General features: G+C 31.2%; 1 protein-coding gene and 1 pseudogene across 1 annotated transcript; one reads left to right on the forward strand and one right to left on the reverse strand.

Annotated features, from left to right (window-relative positions):
- Positions 1-167: 167 nt before the first annotated feature.
- On the reverse strand, positions 168-7437 carry LOC105254146 (actin-related protein 8). Its single transcript, XM_025413339.1, has 8 exons — positions 7248-7437; positions 6974-7141; positions 6371-6868; positions 5848-6192; positions 5601-5747; positions 4387-4606; positions 4165-4293; positions 168-364 (listed from the first exon to the last, which is right to left on the reverse strand). Exons 1-8 carry the CDS (start codon positions 7269-7271, stop codon positions 192-194), a joined length of 1704 nt encoding a protein of 567 aa, XP_025269124.1. The 5' UTR covers positions 7272-7437; the 3' UTR covers positions 168-191.
- A 5161-nt stretch (positions 7438-12598) lies between these two features.
- On the forward strand, positions 12599-14521 carry LOC112639445 (annotated as a pseudogene).
- The last annotated feature ends 5556 nt before the right edge of the window (positions 14522-20077 follow it).

Consider the following 20077-nt stretch of genomic DNA (forward strand, 5'->3'; position numbering starts at 1 on the left):
TATAATTAATAAGCAATATATATATACATATATATATATATATATATATATATATATATATATATATATGTATGTATGTATGTATGTATGTATATATATGTATGTATGTATATATATATATATATATATATATATATATATATTGCTTATAATTATATATAATTATATAAATATATAAGCAAGTATCTCTTTTACCATAAAAAAGGAGATCTTTCTCTCAATATTCTCACTCCCCAGCGATGCCATTCAGTTCGAGCAATCCATAATTCCTGTGCTGATTCCAAGCAGCTCAAAATTCCTGCTCCTTTCCAAGTCGTCATGCCAGGATCCATATCCTTTGGCTGAGTTATAATATCTAGTTGTTCTACAATAATAATATAAAAAAAGGAATAAACTCATTATTGTTTTTTGAAAGAAAATTTATAATTATTCATTACTATACGCGTATAAACCGAAGAAATTGTTGAGATATATATATATATATATATATATATGTATATATATATATATATATATATATATATATATACAGGGTGTTGAAAAATTAAGTGCCATAAATTTGTGTGATGAAAGAAGGAATCAATATAAGCATTTTAAGTATAGGAACCGTGGGTCGGCGACGCTTAGTTACGGCGTGACAAGGGTTTAATTAAATTGTCACAATGTCTGCAATACAATGATTTTATTCGGTTAATTTTAGATGTTTATAATAAATGTTCGAAATTACGACCGCCAACGTTCCGACAAAAATCAGAACGACGGAGCAATGATTCCCGCGTTCTTTGGAATATTCCAGGAGTTTGTCGGATAATTTCAGACGCCTCAACGATACGAGCGACCAGATCCTCCTCGGATTCAACCAGTTCGGAATAAATCATATTTTTCATTGCACCCCAGAAGTAGAAATCGAGAGGCGTCAAATCTGGTGACCTTGCAGGCCACGCCACAGGTCCACCCCGCCCGATCCATCTGTTGCCAAAAGTCTCTGTCAGATGATTGCGTGCTTCAGCCGTAAAGTCGTTCTGATTTTTGTCGGAACGTTGGCGGTCGTAATTTCGAACATTTATTATAAACATCTAAAATTAACCGAATAAAATCATTGTATTGCAGACATTGTGACAATTTAATTAAACCCTTGTCACGCCGTAACTAAGCGTCGCCGACCCACGGTTCCTATACTTAAAATGCTTATATTGATTCCTTCTTTCATCACACAAATTTATGGCACTTAATTTTTCAACACCCTGTATATATACAGGGTGACCCATTTTAACTTAGGCAGCCAAATAACTCGAAAAATAAGCACACTACGAAAAAATGGTTAGAATCAAAATTTCGTCATTTCGAGGGGGACGTACAATGACGTTAAAATCAGCCCCCCCCACCCCTCCCCCTGGGCGGTGAGGGGGGGCAAGTTTGAAATCTTAAATGGAACCCCCTATTTTTCATTGCATATTCTTGTAGCTTATCTCGAGAGCTTTCCAAAACACTATAATTAAGTACCTTTTTATTAAGTACTTTTTGAGTTATAAGGCTTGAAATAATTTCTTAATTTTACATAAACCATAAAATATCTAGTAAATCATTCATTTTTCGATTATCTTACCTTCATACTTTTATGTACAAAATAATGAGAGGAATCAATTGGTGTAAAGAAAACATAAAGTTGTTTTTAAGAAAAAATATGGAATTGTTAATTGCAAATTACATATTTTTTCTTAGAAACAACTATGTGTTTTCTTTACACCAATTGATTCCTCTCATTATTTTGTACATAAAAGTATGAAGGTAAGATAATCGAAAAATGAATGATTTACTAGATATTTTATGGTTTATGTAAAATTAAGAAATTATTTCAAGCCTTATAACTCAAAAAGTACTTAATAAAAAGGTACTTAATTATAGTGTTTTGGAAAGCTCTCGAGATAAGCTACAAGAATATGCAATGAAAAATAAGGGGTTCCATTTAAGATTTCAAACTTGCCCCCCCTCACAGCCCAGGGGGAGGGGTGGAGGGGCTGATTTTAACGTCATTGTACGTCCCCCTTGAAATGACGAAATTTTGATTCTAACCATTTTTTCGTAGTGTGCTTATTTTTCGAGTTATTTGGCTGCCTAAGTTAAAATGGGTCACCCTGTATATATATATATATATACACATATACATACATACATACATACATACAGGGTCTTCAAAAAGTCCCGGAACGCTAAAATATCTCGAAAACGATTATCTAATGAAAAATATATAAGGATCAAAGTTGTAAGACTAAATAAAATGTACCTAATGATGAAAAGAAGAATTTGACCTTGGATGAAGTATTCATATTATATGAAGGTTAAGTGGATTTTTTTAAATGAAACTCTCCATTTTGTATTGCATATTCTTATAGCTTATCTCGAGAGCTTTCCAAAACACTATAATTAAGTTAGTTTTTATTAAGTACTTTCCAAGTTGAGGCTTGAAATTGTTTTTTAATTTTACATAAACTGTAAAATATCTTGTAAAATATTCATTTTTCGATTATTTTACCTTAATACTTTTATGTACAAAATAATGAGAGTAATCAATTGGTGTAAAGAAAACAACTATGTTTTTTCTTTACACTAATGAATATTTTACTAGATATTTTATGGTTTATGTAAAATTAAGAAATTATTTCAAGCCTCATAACTTGAAAGGTACTCAATGAAACAATACTTAATTATAATGTTTTGGAAAGCTCTTGAAATAAGTTATAAGACTATGCAATAAAAAATGGGGCGTTCCATTTAAAAAAATCATTTTGTCTCTCATATGACTTTGAGTACTTCATCCAAAGTCAAATTCTTATCATGATTAGGTATATTTTATTTAGTTCTATAACTTTATTTCTTACATATTTTTTATTATAGTTGATCGTTTTCGAGATATTTTAGTGTTCCGGGACTTTTTGAAGACCCTGTACGTATGTAAATATATACAGGGTGTCACTTAATTGGCTTCCACTATTTGTATAGCAATATTTTTCATGGAAAACTGAGTCGACAAATTCTGAATCATTTTTTTCTATAATGCTTAATAAAGCGATAATTATTGAGTAAAGTTGCGCCAATAAGCACCGACCTCTAGCCTCTTTGATAAAATTTTCTTTAAGGAAACGCTTTTAAGAAATATGATTTTTAGTACAAAATAAAGTTTTTCGCATTATAGACGAAAAAAATAGTTTCAAATTTTTTTCATTATAGAAAAAAATGGTTCAGGACTTTTCGACTAAGTTTTCCACAAGGACTATCGCTATACAAATAATGGGCGCCAATTAAGTGACACCCTGTATACTCACGTATGTTGTTTCAGATTACCCATTTAAAAACTAGAGAAGTGGTTATTTCAAAAAAGTGAAAACATTTTCTTTATAAATCGGGTGCGCTCTATCGAATGGTGATATTTTCAACTTCTGGTTCCGGCTGCAAATAGGCGATTCAGACAGGAAGTGCATTTTTTAAATGGAATTCCCTATTTTTCATTGCATATTCTTGTAGCTTACCTCGAGAGCTTTCCAAAACACTATAATAAATTATTTTTCCATAAAGTACTTTTCGAGTTATGAGGCTTGAAATCATTTCTTAATTTTACATAAACCATAAAATATCTTGTAAAATATTCATTTTTCGATTATCTTACCTCAATACTTTTATGTACAAAATAATGAGAGGAATGAAATGTGATTTGCAATTAACAATTCCATATTTTTTCTTAAAAACAACTATGTGTTTTCTTTACACCAATTGATTCCTCTCATTATTTTGTATATAAAAGTATTAAGGTAAGATAATCGAAAAATGAATATTTTACAAGATATTTTATGGTTTAATAAAATTGTAAAATTATAATAAATGATGTCAAGTCTCATAACTCGAAAAGTACTTCATGGAAAAATAATTTATTACAGTGTTTTGGAAAGCTCTCGAGGTAAGCTACAAGAATATGCAATGAAAAATAAGTGGTTCCATTTAAAAAAATGCACTTCCGGTGAATCATCTATTCCCGCCGGAACCAGAAGTTGAAAATATTACCATTCGATAGAGCGCACCCGATTTAAAAAGAAAATGTTTTTCTTTTTTGAAATACCACTATATATATATTTCGTAATATATCGTATAATTGTTTTTTTAAATACTTACCAGGTCTGTACATATAAGGTGTTTGAAGGGATATTCGATTGCGAAGCCATGTACCAATACCTTTAAACTTTAAACCTGATCCAACAACGAGCACGCAACTATACATTTTTCTTTTAAAATCTTCGTTGGCTATTGAAATAAAATTAATTGTATAACATGTAGTCTCTTCTAATTATAAGCTATTTTGAAAAAAATAACTTTAAAAAATAACTTTATACTTACAACATCGTTCAATACTTTGTAATATAGCTTGATCAAGACCTAATAATTGTTGTGGGATCACAAAATCTCGAGGAGCTTCTAAATCGCGATTAGACAAACTAGGTACATTATCGTTGACCGTGTCGACTACGACCTCATCTTCGCCCGCATTTGTAGGTATATTCGCCGTTTCCTCCTGTATTTCTGACGAATGATCTAAAGATTCTTTCATTCCACGTCTCTGAAACAAAAATAGATCTAATTAAATTTAAATGGTATTATTAATAAATATTAAAACAGAAATATTCAATATTAAACTTGAGAGAAATGTAAAGTGATATCGTTCAAATTTATAAAGATTTCATATATACAGGATGTTCCATTTTAATTTTGCCATGGAAATATCTCGTAAAGTCTACAGCCCCTTGCACGATGCTAGGCAACTGGTAATAGAAATAAGGAATAGAAACTATTCACCAATAAATATGCGGAACAGAAAATATTTGCCAATAGAAGCAGAGAATAGATACTATTTCTGTTCTTATTGGAGCTTTAAAGATACGAAAAAATGTTTCAGACGAAAAAAAATAATTGTTAATTGCAAATTACATTTTTTTTTTCGAAACAATTATGTGTTTTCTTTACACCAATCGATTCCTCTCATTATTTTGTATATAAAAGTATTAAGAAAATTGAAAAATGAATATTTTACAAAATATTTTACAATTTATGTAAAATTAAGAAATGATTTCAAGCCTCATAACTCGGAAATTACTTAATGAAAACTAATAGTGTTTTTACTTATAGTGTTTTGGAAAGCTTTCGAGATGAATTACAAGAATATGCAAAAACATATAGGGTGTTCCATTTAAAAAGTTGGAAGTGACCTTCAGGTGACTCTTCAAGGTCAAACTAATGGCACGATCTTATGCCCCCCTCGAAACCATATAACTTTTGTCTGAAACATTTTTTCGTATCTTTTAGACTTTACGAGATATTTCGATGGCAATGTTAAAATGGAACACCCTGTATGTATGTATGTATGTATGTATGTATATATATGTGTGTGTGTGTGTGTGTGTGTATATATCATTAAAAATACATTTTTAACGTTTGTTTTTATTTTATATAATAGACATAAATCTTTTTTTTTTTATATAAAAAATACTTAGTAGAAAAATTTTATATAAAGCTTCAAATAAATATACTTGTTTGTAAAAAGAATGTACACTTACGCTTGTTTCCCTTAAATAATTCTCATCATAAGGGTCTTCTGGATCACCTAATGATCTTTTTTGAACGTGAACATTATGGATTCCAGTAATTCTAAACAATTCAGGTTGAAATAAGCTCAAAGGTGCTATTAAACATTCATCGCCTACCTGTTTTGATATAGTTAAATATGTAAGGAAACAAATAACTTTTTCTTTTATAAAGTACGAATAAAGTTATGTTCTTTTATAAGAATGAATAAAGAGATACCTGCAAAGTATATGTTTCTGTTTGTTTTTTTGGCTTTCTAATAACAAACGTTTTCTCTTGTGAACCACATACATTTAAATCTACATGACAGAAATCTATTTTTAATTGATCTAAAAGCAATGCATCCAATTTGTTGATGGGATCACATAATTTATATGGAAATGCGGACTTTTGTAAGAGCCAGAAAAATGTCTGTGTAACATCTGCACTGCCATAATCCATACGTACTCGCGTATCCTTATGAGAGATTGCATCCTCCACACATGACACCGATATCTTTTGCGCTCCAACATCTACCACACATGCGTAACCTAAACCCGCACCAAATAGTGCACCTACATGATCCTATCAATAATAAAGCATTAGCAATTATTTAAATTTCAAATTACTTGTCAAAATATACAACAGTTGATTAAAATAAAATTTAAAAAATAAGAAATGTGATGAAATAAGACTTTCTTTTTGTAAAGACTATATATAAATATAAATAGCAAATATATTAGTATTACAAGCGAGAACTAACTTGTAACAGAATGCAGCGACCAAAACCAATTTCGTCCAACAGTAATGTGGTCAATTCTTTTAAATAAGATCGATGATAAATATCAGGTACAACAAGGACTGCACGATAGTGTTTCAAGTCTCTCAAAGGAATATCTAACTTTTCAGTCAATACATATTCCCAAATTGTTTTTAAATCTGCCATAATGGCTGTTAAGCTACCGCCTGGACCCATATGAATATTAAGTTCACCTCTTTTATAAGGAAAATGGATATTAAAATTAGATTCTTCCTCTGGATCTAATGATAAAATATCATCACCGACAACAATGTCATGACCAGTTTTTGTCCATTTCATGTTACACGGGGAAGAGATTTCTGGGATAGATCTGCGATTGAAAGCTGCTATTTGTTGTGGTGGAGTTGCATACCTTCGACACCCATCTGATTGTAAACATGATTGTAAAGTATGGGATACCTGCAGTCGAGACTCTTCCATTGCTTGTGTTAACTCTTTTGTCTATAAAAGACAAATGTTGATAATAAAACTTTCTTGCCATATATACTTCATATTTATTTACTTTATACTTTTCATATTTATTTACTTCATACTTTTTATACTTACTAATATTACAGCTGATGGCAGGAAACTGTCCTTGTATTTTATTCCACTTGGTAAACGTCTCCTTGCTACTGCGTGTAACAATGTAACAGGCTTTAGATCAGAAGCACGACCCATACGTAGATACATAGAGCCAGGATGAATAACAATAATGGTTTGTGCTTGGATTTGCTAAATAGATATAGATTATTACACATATTTACCAAAAAAATATGTATATGGAAAAAATTCACAAATATTTATTAATATATTTCTAATATTATAAAGATATAATTACTTCTGCTTCCTGATAAACCGGCATTTTCTCACAATGTAATGTTAAAATCGCTTTGTTTAAATTTCCTCTTTTGTCATTATTTGTTTTTTCTTAAGGACCGTCTGACAATGGAGGTAGTAAAGACCCTTGCACAATGCTAGGCAACAGGCAATGGGTCTGTTCGTTTTAGCTGCACTGCTGCACTAGTGCAATAAGTTAGAAAGAGACAAACGTACTTTCTTTCACTCTAACTAATTGCACTAGTGCAGCAGTGCAGCTAAAACGAACAGACCCAATAATAAGAGGTGGGTGGCACCCGATTGACCACGTCGCCAATTGGCCAATTCAAAATAGGACTCTCTGATTGGTTAATCGTTGCTGGTTACTCTAGGCACAGGTCGATATAATTGGTTGTGGTCAATCGCAACGTGATCAAACGGGACGCTCCCATAAGAGGTTTGTTCGCGTCGCATGCTCCAATATACTCCAGAGAACACTTGGATCACAAGTACGATGACGGTTAGTTCAGATGAGTTCATGTGCACTGTGACGTCCCGCCATTTTAAAAATTACTAGATTTAGTTATTATCCACTTATCCATCTTGCTTCTTTAGTATAACCACGGAGTAAGAACGAATATTCGATTTTATTACAAATTTTAATTTTAATATACGCGTATATGAATTCTAACATTCAACACTTGCTTACCGTTTCTATTATACACGGTTATTTAACCTGCTAATTAACTATGTACTCCTCAATCAATATATAATAAGGACTTTTTATATATGTTAAATTTAAAATTTAGATTTAAATAAATGCGACCGAAGTAGATAATTTAAGTAAATAAGGTATTTCAAAGAAATTATTGGATTAATTTTAAATAAATAACTACCAAATTATTTCAACTCTTTGAAATGCTTTATTTAAACTCATCATGAATTTACAACCAGTGTAAATAATTTCCTTTATGTGCTATAATTTAAATTTGATTATTCTATCTAAATTGAGTTATATTTCTAAATCTTTTCTAAAATATAAGGGAAGTTATACATATATAACGATTCTATAATCTTAATACCGATTGCGTTAGATATTAGTATTAAAATTAAGAGCGCATAACTTTTGCGCGAGGTAATCAAAGAGGAAGTCATAAATATGTCAAACATCGATTTTTCGGAGATGTCGATCGACACCTCCGATGAAATTCACGCATTACCCTTTGATCACCGCCGCGCTTCGATGAAAAAGATATCTATGTCTAAACAATTAATAAGAAATTCGGTGGTGCTTCCGAGTACGACGTGGTCCGATGAAGAGATCACCTTACTCGAGAATTCCTTTAACAAAAGATCATGCAAGGAACAAAGGAATTACTAGTATATAATCTCCGGATTTCGGGCGCGAGCGAACAGTAATAATGGGAAAACAGTAGTAATAATTATTCAGTAGAAAAGACTTGCTGTTAGTCGCTTTTGTCAGTATTATTTCGTCGCTATTACTTTTATATTCTTGCTATTCGTAATAACTAAACTATACTTTTGTATCAATTTACTATATCATTCGGTCAAATTCAAATAAAAGAATTATAATAGTGCATATTTACCGTCTCAATTTTTAGAGAGACTCAGATCTCGCATATACAAAGGCGACTACAATCAGCAGAAATCCACCTCTGAGGGGTAAGTACCAGATTCCTTTATATTATTCTATTCCTTTATTTTATTCTCTCGTTTTCAAACTCAATTATTCGTTCACCTTCCTTGCATTCACTACACTTCCTGAAACAAGATATCAAGAATTAAATAAATAAATAAATAATACTGTCAAGCACTGGCATGCTGCTGATAGTATTCCTTTCCTAATCAACATAAAAATTGCAATAACTTATCATTTTATTCTGGCAAGCGTCAAGATAATTATTAATTAAAATTATATAGCTCTCATCCGTTAAGCGTCGAGTGCCTCCTTCCCTTAAGATCTCTCCAGGCATCCTCTGTCATGCCGGAGACTTCTGCACTCTCCTATTTTTACTCCAAAAAGATTCATTACTAGTTTTAGCCGACCCCAGATTTCCATCGTCTCCGGGCATCCACTGTCATGCCGGAGGCATCCAACTTCCTAAATTAATTCGTTAACCGGCGCTTCACGGAATATATAAACGAAATTTGAAATTATATAATCTACTGCTATCAACTCAAACGTCTTTCCTTATACAAGGATACAGCATCTTCTCGGTGCCGCCTGAAAATCTTCTTGTGCTTTCTCCCTTTTTCTGTCGCTTCCGGGCATCCTCTGTCATGCCGGATGCATCCTAATTTCCTTACCTTTATGCAAACTCCGTTATCATAACGTTACTCCGCCTTAAAAGTCCCGTCGTCTCCGGGCATCCTCTGTCATGCCGAAGACATCCATATCTTTATAATTTATTGACGTTTCAGTTAAACTAAAATCGCAAAAATTAATTGCACAGGTTAATAACTTGAGCTGACGCTAACCCAGATAATAATAATAATAATAAAATAAATACACATTAATTTCCTCAATCAATTCCTTAAATAGTGAATACGCAATTGAAATCTAGGAAGAAAAAGCATAGAGCTGGTAAAATAATCCGTGAATATCGCGATATCTCCCGATTCCGTCGAAATAAAGATTAAAAGCAAACTCAAACCTTAATTACGTCAAATCAGATAGAAGGGTTTTCCTTCCTGAAAGTTTTATATCCGCTCTAAAGATCAAAGCTAAATTTCTCTTTTATTTACCAGAAAACTTTACTCCCCAGAAACTTTGTCAACCAATTACTACAAACGTAGAATTCGATTCTTTTTACAACTATTACTTAGAAATTCTCAAATATAAAGATATTATTGGAAGCCCTTCCTCCGAACCAGCGGATCTAATAACTCAATTAAAATCTCAGTTACCGGAAAACCAGTGTGAAATAGAGAACTATTTACAGACTCTCCAATGAAACCTTTGTGCAATGATAAAGATTTTCACCCTAACAGCCAATGAGCAAGCTCAAATCCTTGAAATATTATTAGAATTCATAGATCAATATATCGCAGGTGATATTGATATCGATCAACTAATGGAATTAATAGAGAATTTTGAAATTCCATTCTAATAGATACTTATTACACACGTATATATGTTAAATAATCTCATCTTATTCAATCAATTTATCCTATCATAAAGTTTCGCGGCTTTCTCATTTTTCCGTTATCGACAAGTCAGATCCTCGCTCTTGGCATCCCCAAGGTATAGCCGGTGTAAGCAGGTTGCCTTGAAAATAAAGAGAGCGCACTTTACTCTAGAGCCGAGGTATCTAGGGAAAAAGTAAGTCACTGAGACGTGACAGCACCAACGTTTGATGACACGAACGGACTTGAGGCACTTTCCCTTCTTTTTTTGCTTCCAACCAATCACACATTACTGACAACTAGAGATCCTAACTGACAACATCTTGATACTTTTACTGATTTCAATATTATACTTAATAATATTATAATTGATAATATTAATGATGAATTTAAAACAAAATCTATTACCCTTGGCTATTAATAATTTTGAAAATGAAAACGATGACAAAATACAAAGTAAGTATTAAGAAGATGTAGCGTTCTAATCTTGTGTTAATATAATTTCTAAAGATTGGTTTTATTTTAAATTCGCCTTTTTTTTAGTTTGTGCATTTTTATTGAATTTTATATAATTTATATTTGCAGATATTGCTGTTAGCGCAATTATTGAAATGAAGGATTCGTCCGACGAATACCTAGAACATACATAACCGACTATGTTGAACATACAGTGCCAATATATACAGATAGAGAATTTGTTATGCATTTTCGTTTAAAGAATTTGTCTATTAATTCATATTTTATATTTATCTATTAATTTATATTTTATATATGCGCGCACATTTTCCCCAACTGCACCATCATCGAAGGTGAGGCCATAGACATATTAGAATAGACCGGCCCCTACCGTAGGAGGCAGTCTTGAAAGATCTAAAGGATAGAGAGATGATTCCGGGTATCTCTGTCCTTCTCTTTTGTCTCGTGGTGGGAATACTGATGGGATGAGTGAAAACGAAGCAAGCATGCATACTGCTTTCCCCTCAACTCCTACAGTGTCCCCACCACGAGACAAAAAAGAAGGACAGAGATACCCAGAATCATCTCTCTCCTACGGTAGGAGCCGGTCTATTCTATATGTCTGGGTGAGGCACATGGAGCATGCTCCTAATTGCGCCTTAGAGTATGTTCTATCGTAACGCGAACACCTAGGTCGGTATTCATAGTCCGATCTTATATTTAAGATAGTCTTCCCTGCTGGAAATGTTTGATAGAAATCGATAAAAAAAAATTTAATCGTTTTTAAGTGTGAATCTTTCACCTACTTTTTACAATAGAAAAGTATTAACGAATCTTTGTAAAGTTCATTAAAAGCAATTAAATGTATATGCCATTAAAGTAGATTAAAAGTGACAGATTTTTTAAATTGACTTTTATCATTTTAGTAAAAAAGTTCTATAGAAATCGATTGAAATCAATAAAAAAAATTTCTATCCCTATTGCTGTAAATCGCAATAAAATGAAACAATTAATTTTAATCGATTTTTATGGACTATATGTATTTTAATTGATTTTAATAAATAGTTTATTAAAATTACACTTTCGTCGATTAGAATCAAATAAAATTTTATCAACAATAATCCATTTCTATTGACTTTTAATTTCTAATCGATTTTAATAAAAAGGCTATTCAAATTATATTTACAACGATTGGAGTCCACTAGATTTTTATCGATTCCTATCGATTTCTGTTAAATTATTGCATTTGGGGGTGCACGGGTTAATATCAATAAATATAAATTCACAATTTGTACAGAACACAATATTTTAGTTTATTAATGTCAAACTATCTTGCTATCCTAAGCCATTGTATACACAGTAAAGACTAACATAGAGAAACAGCAAGCATCCAGCCTTGAACGCTCACGATAACGTTCTGCCAGTGCGAGCTGAGCTAACCCAACAGTGCGGCCAGCGCGCTATCTAACTTTACGTGGGCATTACTGCCCAACATACAAAGACATAACTAGCGCACACATACATATCAAACAACTTATTATATCTTAGCTATGATAACTATGACTACTTTTTATAATACTTTAACTAAACATTATTTTTTAAAGCTTTAAATCATATTTTTTGTTCATTATATTTTAAATATTTTAATGAAAAGTTTTAAGAATTTATTTAAAGTAACATTTAGTGAGTGCTTACCAGTTTTATATTTATAATCTCTTGCGTATTCTAGTAATCTCTTAATATTGTAAAAAGTTATTTGTATACTTGTGTACAATATTATAAAATTGCTCCCTTAACAAAAAGTGGCAAAAAAGGATTTGGCCCTGTCAATTGATGTTAAATGATTTACCATACAATGAAAGATATAAATTTATACTTTTAAGTGGGATACTATCGGTGATAAAAGAGCCAAAACCATCTTTATTAAATTTATTTTTAAAAAGCACCATAATAAATAAAATAATTAAATAACGCAGAATTATTTATTCAAATGAATGATAAAAAAAATTTATTTGCGATTTTCCATCCATAATTGTATTGTTGACTCCGTATGTCGCCCTATTATACAAAATCGAATATTATTCAATGGTTATAATAGATGTAGCTATTGTTACCAACGTGATGAATACATCCATAGTGTTCGCGGAATCCGATATGTATTCAATCAAGATAGCATTGACAGAACGCACGAAAGCCATATAAAAGATGTGAAAAATGCTTTGAACTGTGGAAATATTGTGAGAGGAGTAAAAGGAACGAGTGTCTTTGAGGATCTTTCTAATTTTGACATGATATGGTCATTTTCGTACGAATATATGCATAGTTTGCTTCTTGGGGGGTCACGTTTCAAATATTAAATGAGTGGAAGACGGGAAAATCTATGTATAAATTGAATAAAAAAAACATGGAATGTATAGAAACACGGTATTTAAATATTAGGCCAACACATAACATACACAGACTTCCGTGTAGTGAAATTATAAATGGATCCATAAGACCAAAAGCATCAGAATTAAAATCATGGTTATTATACTTTAGTTTGTCCTGTTTAAAAAACATTTTGCACAAAGATACACTTAAACATTACGCTTTGTTGGTAAAATGTGCATACATTTTACTAAAAACAGAAATAACAGCCGACGAATTGAATACATGCGAAAGAGATATAATAAAATTTGTTTGTAATTACGAAATGATGTATGGACAAGAGTCAATGACATTTAACTTACATATACTTTTACATGCCGTAAAATCCGCTCGAAAAACTGGTCATCTTCATGCAAACTCAGCTTTTCCATTTGAAAGCAATATTAAAAATTTAAAAGAAAATGTCTCTGGTTCAAAAGAAATGGATAAGCAAATATCACGTAAATATTTAAGATCCTTGATTTTTAAGTTAAGAAATACAAAATTGTTGTCCAACTCTGTTAACGCGTTATAATTTTGTGAAAATGTATTTATTTCAAAAAAATTACAAACATATTTTTGTAGCGATAATGTGACTTATTGTGGAAAAATTATAAATATTACTCCACTCGGTAATTGTTTAACATATAATAAATGTATATATAAAGGCAGTATGTATTATAGTATTGACTACATTCGGGCAAAGAAAACTGATGATACAGTTGTTTTGTTAAAAACAGGACAGTTTTGTCGCATACACAATATTATCGAACATGAAAAAAAATGTTATTTACATCTATCAAAATTAAATACATATGAAAATTTTCCTTTTGAAGGTGTAAGCCACATACTCTTGATAAAAACTGAAGATACAGAAAACACTTTTGTAAATTCGATAGAAAATGTGCAGGAAAAGGTTGCTCTAGTAAATGCCAAATCAGGTAGATACTTAAGTATATTTTGTAATACATTCGAAATTCAATAAAAATTGCGACATCACTTATCTGTAATTGTACTTTACAAATAAAAAAATATTTGTTGTATTATAATGGTTATAAAAACATTTATAATTATGTAAGTTTATTTACTTCCTTCTTTTTATTGATGTATTAATAATACATTTACAATATATTTATAAATGATTTATATAACAATTATTAAATGCGATAGAAAGTGATATGCATAATAAGCATTAAATTGTATTTGTTTACTTATGTGCATCGATCAATTAAAATCGATAAAATTCGATTTTTTCGAGTTGGTTATTTTACAGATGAAAATTGTTGAATATTATGTGCATTGAAATCATTACAATAAAATACAATTCTATCGCACAAATTCCTGTCAGTGCGTATGTATGCGCCAATATGCTTTGTACACTTTAGTAAAGTGTTGCCGTTGTCCGTGTCTATAATTCGTATCGACTAGTCGCACTTATTGTTAGCCTTCTGTTATTGATCACTAGATATACTCTATATACCATTTACTTTTAAGTTTTTTGTATAAATTCGACATTCGACTTAGTTTTTCATTCAATAAAGTGCTGCTTTATTAATTCAAAATTTAACCTCTGCATTTTAATTCCATCAATTCCAATTCAAATATATATATAAAAATGTATATGAAGGTCTATTAAATATAATAGAAATCCATATACATAATAAGTATAAATAGATTGCGCATATAAGAAAATAATTCCACAAAAAACGATAAAATGCGATTCACCTTAATTAATTATTTTACGAAATAAAATGGATTGATTTTAGTATATACTAAAATCGATAGAATGCAATAAAATTCTATTGCGCAGATTCTACTTAAAGTATATTTAAAAATAATGTGTATAAAAGTATATTCAATATGATAGAAATTAATATACACAGTAAGTATTCAAATGTATTACGCATATAAGTGAATCCATAATATAAATGAATTCATCAAAAACGATAAAATGCGATTCACTTTAATTAATTATTTTATGGAATAAAATGGTTTAATTTTAGTGTACATTCAAATCAATAAAGTTCAATGAAATTCTATCATACAGATTCTACTTAAAGTATATTAAAAAAAGGATGTGTATAAAAGTATATTCAATACGATAGAAATTAATATACACAGTAAGTATTCAAATGTATTGCGCATATAAGTAAATGAATCCGTCAAAAACGATAAAATGCGATTCACCTTAATTAATTATTTTATGGAATAAAATGGTTTAATTTTAGTGTACATTCAAATCAATAAAGTTCAATAAAATTCTATCATTCAGATTCCACTTAAAGTACATATATTAAAAAAAGGATGTGTATAAAAGTATATTCAATACGATACAAATTAATGTACACAGTAAGTATTCAAATGCATTGCGTATATAAATAAATGAATCCGTCAAAAACGATAAAATGCGATTCACCTTAAATACTTATTTTACAGATTAAAATGGTTTGATTTTAGTGTACATTCAAATTAATAAAGTTCAATAAAATTCTATCGCACAGATTCTACTTAAAGTATATTAAAAAAGAATGTGTATAAAAGTATATTTAATACGATAGAAATTTATATACACAGTGAGTATTCAAATGCATTGCGCATACAAAATTATTAAAAACGATAAATATTTAATCGACCACATTCACAAAGTTAATTAAATCTATAAAGAATAATTAAAAAGTTAAAATAAAATATAGTAATAGGCCATAAAGAGCCAACGCAGTTGTAAGGCGTGTTTTTGAAAAAAATAATCCATGAAAACGATCACATTAAACGATCTTTCTTCTTTATTAACATCAAACGTTTCGGACTCAGTTCGAGCCTTCTTCAGTGATTCTGATAAGACAAAAAAGAACCAAATAAGATAACATTAAAAACGCAGTCATTAATAGATAAAAGAGGAAAAATATAGTCATCATACGTGCATAGTCTTAGAGAGCGACGTGAACTTGTCAAGGCAAGTCGACTCGAAGGAAGCCAAATGCAAGTAGCCCTTTAAGCGGTGCAAGGCGCAAAGAGCGATGCGCTAACAAAATAAATGTACACGATATAGATATAAAGCCTTATATAAGAAAATCAAAATTAGACAAAGGCAACTCATTCGGAATCGAGAAGACGAAACAGAAACAGGCACGAACACTCAGCACGCACATAGCCGACTAGGCAAAAGATTCGAATGCTAACGATAAAATGACGTCACAATGTGATCGACAAAAACAATCCGTATACACTGAGGACAAGAGCAGTCCTAACAAACAAACAAACTATTAAATTTTAGATATGTTTTCAATTATCGATAAACACGAAGTATTCAATTTTAACGTATCACTATGGAGATTCAACGCATTTCTTTGACGCTTAATACAGATCATCTCCGATATTAATTTCTTTCCTAAAAATGTTTCTTCATCCAAAACCTTAATGTCGTCAAAATCAAACGTATGATCTAGCGCTCTGTGCTCGGCAATGACGGACGTAAAGTTCCTTTTATCCTCGTTCTTTAATCCTCGTCCTTAATAAGCGTCCCGTTTGTCCTACGTAAGAAGAGTCGCAATCCATGCAGTTAATCTTATAAACTATATTGCGTGAGTCTTTCTCCAACTTATTTTTGCCGACTTTAATAAACTGGCGCAAATTATTTATTCCAGTGTAGGAAAGTTTGACATCCAGATCTCTGACACAATGTCGGAAACGCTCAGATATGTTCCTAACATTGGAACATTAAAATATGAGATCCTCCCTCCTTTATTAACATTGTCACTCACATTTCTATCTACAGTCAAAGCATCATTAAGTCTATTGTTAAATCTAGGTAATAAAATATTAAGTCGGTCAACAATTGTGTGGAAAATAAAAGAAAGAGGATATCCATTATTCAACAGAATGTTGATAACAAATTCAAAATTCTTTTTATGAAATTTTGGATGAGAAAGCCAGAAAACTTTATCAGTTAGACCAATTATCGTACCCTTCTTTTGGCAAAGGGGGTGTCGCGACTCAAAATGGAGGTATCTCCCCGAGAAAGTCGGTTTATGAAACCAATTAAAATGAATCAATCCATACTCTAAAATGATAGTGACGTCAAGGAAATTCAAACGATTATCGACACCCTCCTCCATAGTAAACTGCACCTTGTGTGGAACGAGTTGAAAGTGTCCAGAATGGTACTAAGCATTGAGGAGGGAGCCGCCAACACGACGTCGTCAACGTATCTAAAATAAAATGGGAGATCCACTGGTAGAGTCGCGATGGCCCTTGACTCCAAATCTTGGAGCGTGATCTCAGCGATAATCGGCGAAAGAGAAGAGCCCATGGGCGTGCCAAATGTTTGTTGATAGCAAATGCCGTTGAACATAAAAAATGTAGAGTTCAAAACGAGGCGAACTGCCGTTAGAAATTCATCACGAGGTCTCTGACAATTATTTCCTATATAGTCACATCTATTCAACAGATTATCAGTCGCCAACGGTATATTCGTGAATAATGAGATGACATCTAACGAGATCAATTTTATGTTGTCATCAATACGTCTACCATTTAGTCTATCCATCACTTGAGCACTGTTAATAATTTGACTGTCTGGTCGTGGAATAGATTTATAAATAATGTCATGTAAAAACTTGGCGAGACCATAGAGCGGTGTGTTCTTAGATGAGACTATTATACGCAACGATTATTTTTCTTGTGAATTTTCAGCAGCCCATAAGCTCTCGGTAAAACACCATCTGTACAATTTAAAGATCTATATTTCGCAATGGAGATATAATCGTGTGCTCTCCACCTCGCTAAGAGATCATGCAGACTGCTAATTAATTTATTAATCGGGCTCTTATTCACTACCCTATACGTATTTGTATCAGCTAACAAAGCCGTCATATTAGAGAGATAGTCGTCCTTATTCAACGCGATTGTTATATTGCCTTTATCGGCTCTAGTACACAAAATATCAGGTTGTCTCTTGTGAATTTTTTGGCAGCGTTAAAAGACTTCAGAATAAATATATCAAAAGGAGACTTATGTGGAATGGAATTGTGAAAACTATTTATTATAGGAAAAGATCTGTTTCTTACCGTCGTGCGAACCTCCGTGGGCAGCTTGTTGATATTATACTCCACATTTTTTAATAAATCATCAATAGTTCTTTCCTTGTGAATAACCGGTAAACAAAATTTTTCTCCCAATTGTAATAGGAGTTGTACTTCCTCAGGTATGGTCGAAGAAGACAAATTAACGAACCACTCATTTCTTAATTCCAAGAAAGGAGAAACACGTGGTAAGAAAGATGAGAGCTCAAGGTCGATACAAATAGGCGAGGAAGAAGAATAATTAAAATCGATAAAATTTTATCGACTTTAATTGACTCCTATCAAACATTTCCAGCAGGGTTAAGTCTGGTCCGAGGACTTAAGACCTCATTCAACCAATCAAATAGCTGCGTAGCATTTCAAGCTCGAACTTAAGACGATCTCAAATACAAGATCGGACTATGAATACCGGCCCTAGTCGCCATATTAGTTTCGGTGACGCGAACGTATTGGAGCGTATTGGAGTGAGTAGGAGTATGTTGGGGCATGCGACGCGAACAAACCTATTGTTATTCCATGGTTAATCCATTGGTTAAATAATGTTTTTAGTTTATTAGCGTTAGAGAGAAGCCTGAGAGGGGCCACGCTGCCATTTTTGAGGGAACGCTTTCCCTACGTCGTACATTAGCGGTGCGTACATCTATTTTACGGCGCCTGGGAACTACATGGCCACATCCACTTTTGGTGCCGACAAAACAATCGATTTTGGTTCATGTCCGTGCTACAAATTTATAGACCATAAATACGTCTCGCATATAGACGTAATTAATAATATACTTCGTTAGCACGATTTCTCTTTTCCGTTCAAGCATATATTATAAACATCAATATATGCTATTAATAAAATAAATTTATGTAATATACATTGTTTAGGATATTTTATTTTCGTGATAAGAAATAGAAAAGAGAGAGATAAAACTTATATAAAATTCAGTAAATTAAATTTTATTTGTTAAAAAACAGTCCTAGAAAAAAGATAATTATAGACCATTTCCAAGATGATGAAATCACACGTTTTGAACATTACATTTGATACGCAACATATATATAACTCTTTTAAAATAAATATAATATTGAATATATGGAAACTACATTTTTTTATATTTCTTAATAGTTTTTCTTATAGAACATAATTTTAAAGTTAATGAGCAGTTAATGCAAGTTTTCTTGCAAAAAAAATAAAAAATAATCATATTAACAGCCCAACATTTGTCATTCGAATATTAATTTTCGATTAGATATAATTTTTTTACTTATCTAACAATAAGGAAAACTTATCGGAATTATGTCATTTTAAACATAAAAATTTCATTAATCTATTTTAATTACTTTCAAAAAGATTAAATAAAATATAAAAATTTTAGTTGTTATTTTCTAGATATTTAAAGTTGTAAATTATTATAAGTAACGAAAAAATTCCCGATATCATTGAAAGCGAGAGCGAGAACGAATAGAGCAAGCGAGATGATGTTTCGTAAAAAGAGTTCCGAAATCTCTTACGCGAGATTCCCTTTCTCTATAACATTTCACGAATATATGTCATCTACTATAAAAATTAAAATGCGTTTTATTTGTTTTGAAAATAATTTTAATGAAATAATGAGAATTTTGCGATTAAAATGACCTCAAACTCGATATAAATCGGACAGTTAAATGTAAGCAAAATTTTTATTATTAGACTAATTAAAAATTATCCGATTTACATCGTGTTTGATATCATTTTAATTGCAAAAATCTCAATAATTCATTAAAATTACTTTCA

This window comes from Camponotus floridanus, unplaced genomic scaffold, assembly GCF_003227725.1.
Source record: "Camponotus floridanus strain SB8 unplaced genomic scaffold, Cflo_v7.5 scaffold65, whole genome shotgun sequence".
NCBI lineage: Eukaryota > Metazoa > Arthropoda > Insecta > Hymenoptera > Formicidae > Camponotus > Camponotus floridanus.

Excerpts from the sequence above, each read along its gene's own strand:
- LOC105254146 (XM_025413339.1), bottom strand. The coding sequence starts at position 7,271 with ATGCCGGTTTATCAGGAAGCAGAA. Across the intron at positions 6,869-6,973 it reads TGCCATCAGCTGTAATATTA|ACAAAAGAGTTAACACAAGC; the intron begins GTAAGTATAAAA and ends TGTCTTTTATAG. Across the intron at positions 5,748-5,847 it reads CAGAAACATATACTTTGCAG|GTAGGCGATGAATGTTTAAT; the intron begins GTATCTCTTTAT and ends ATATCAAAACAG.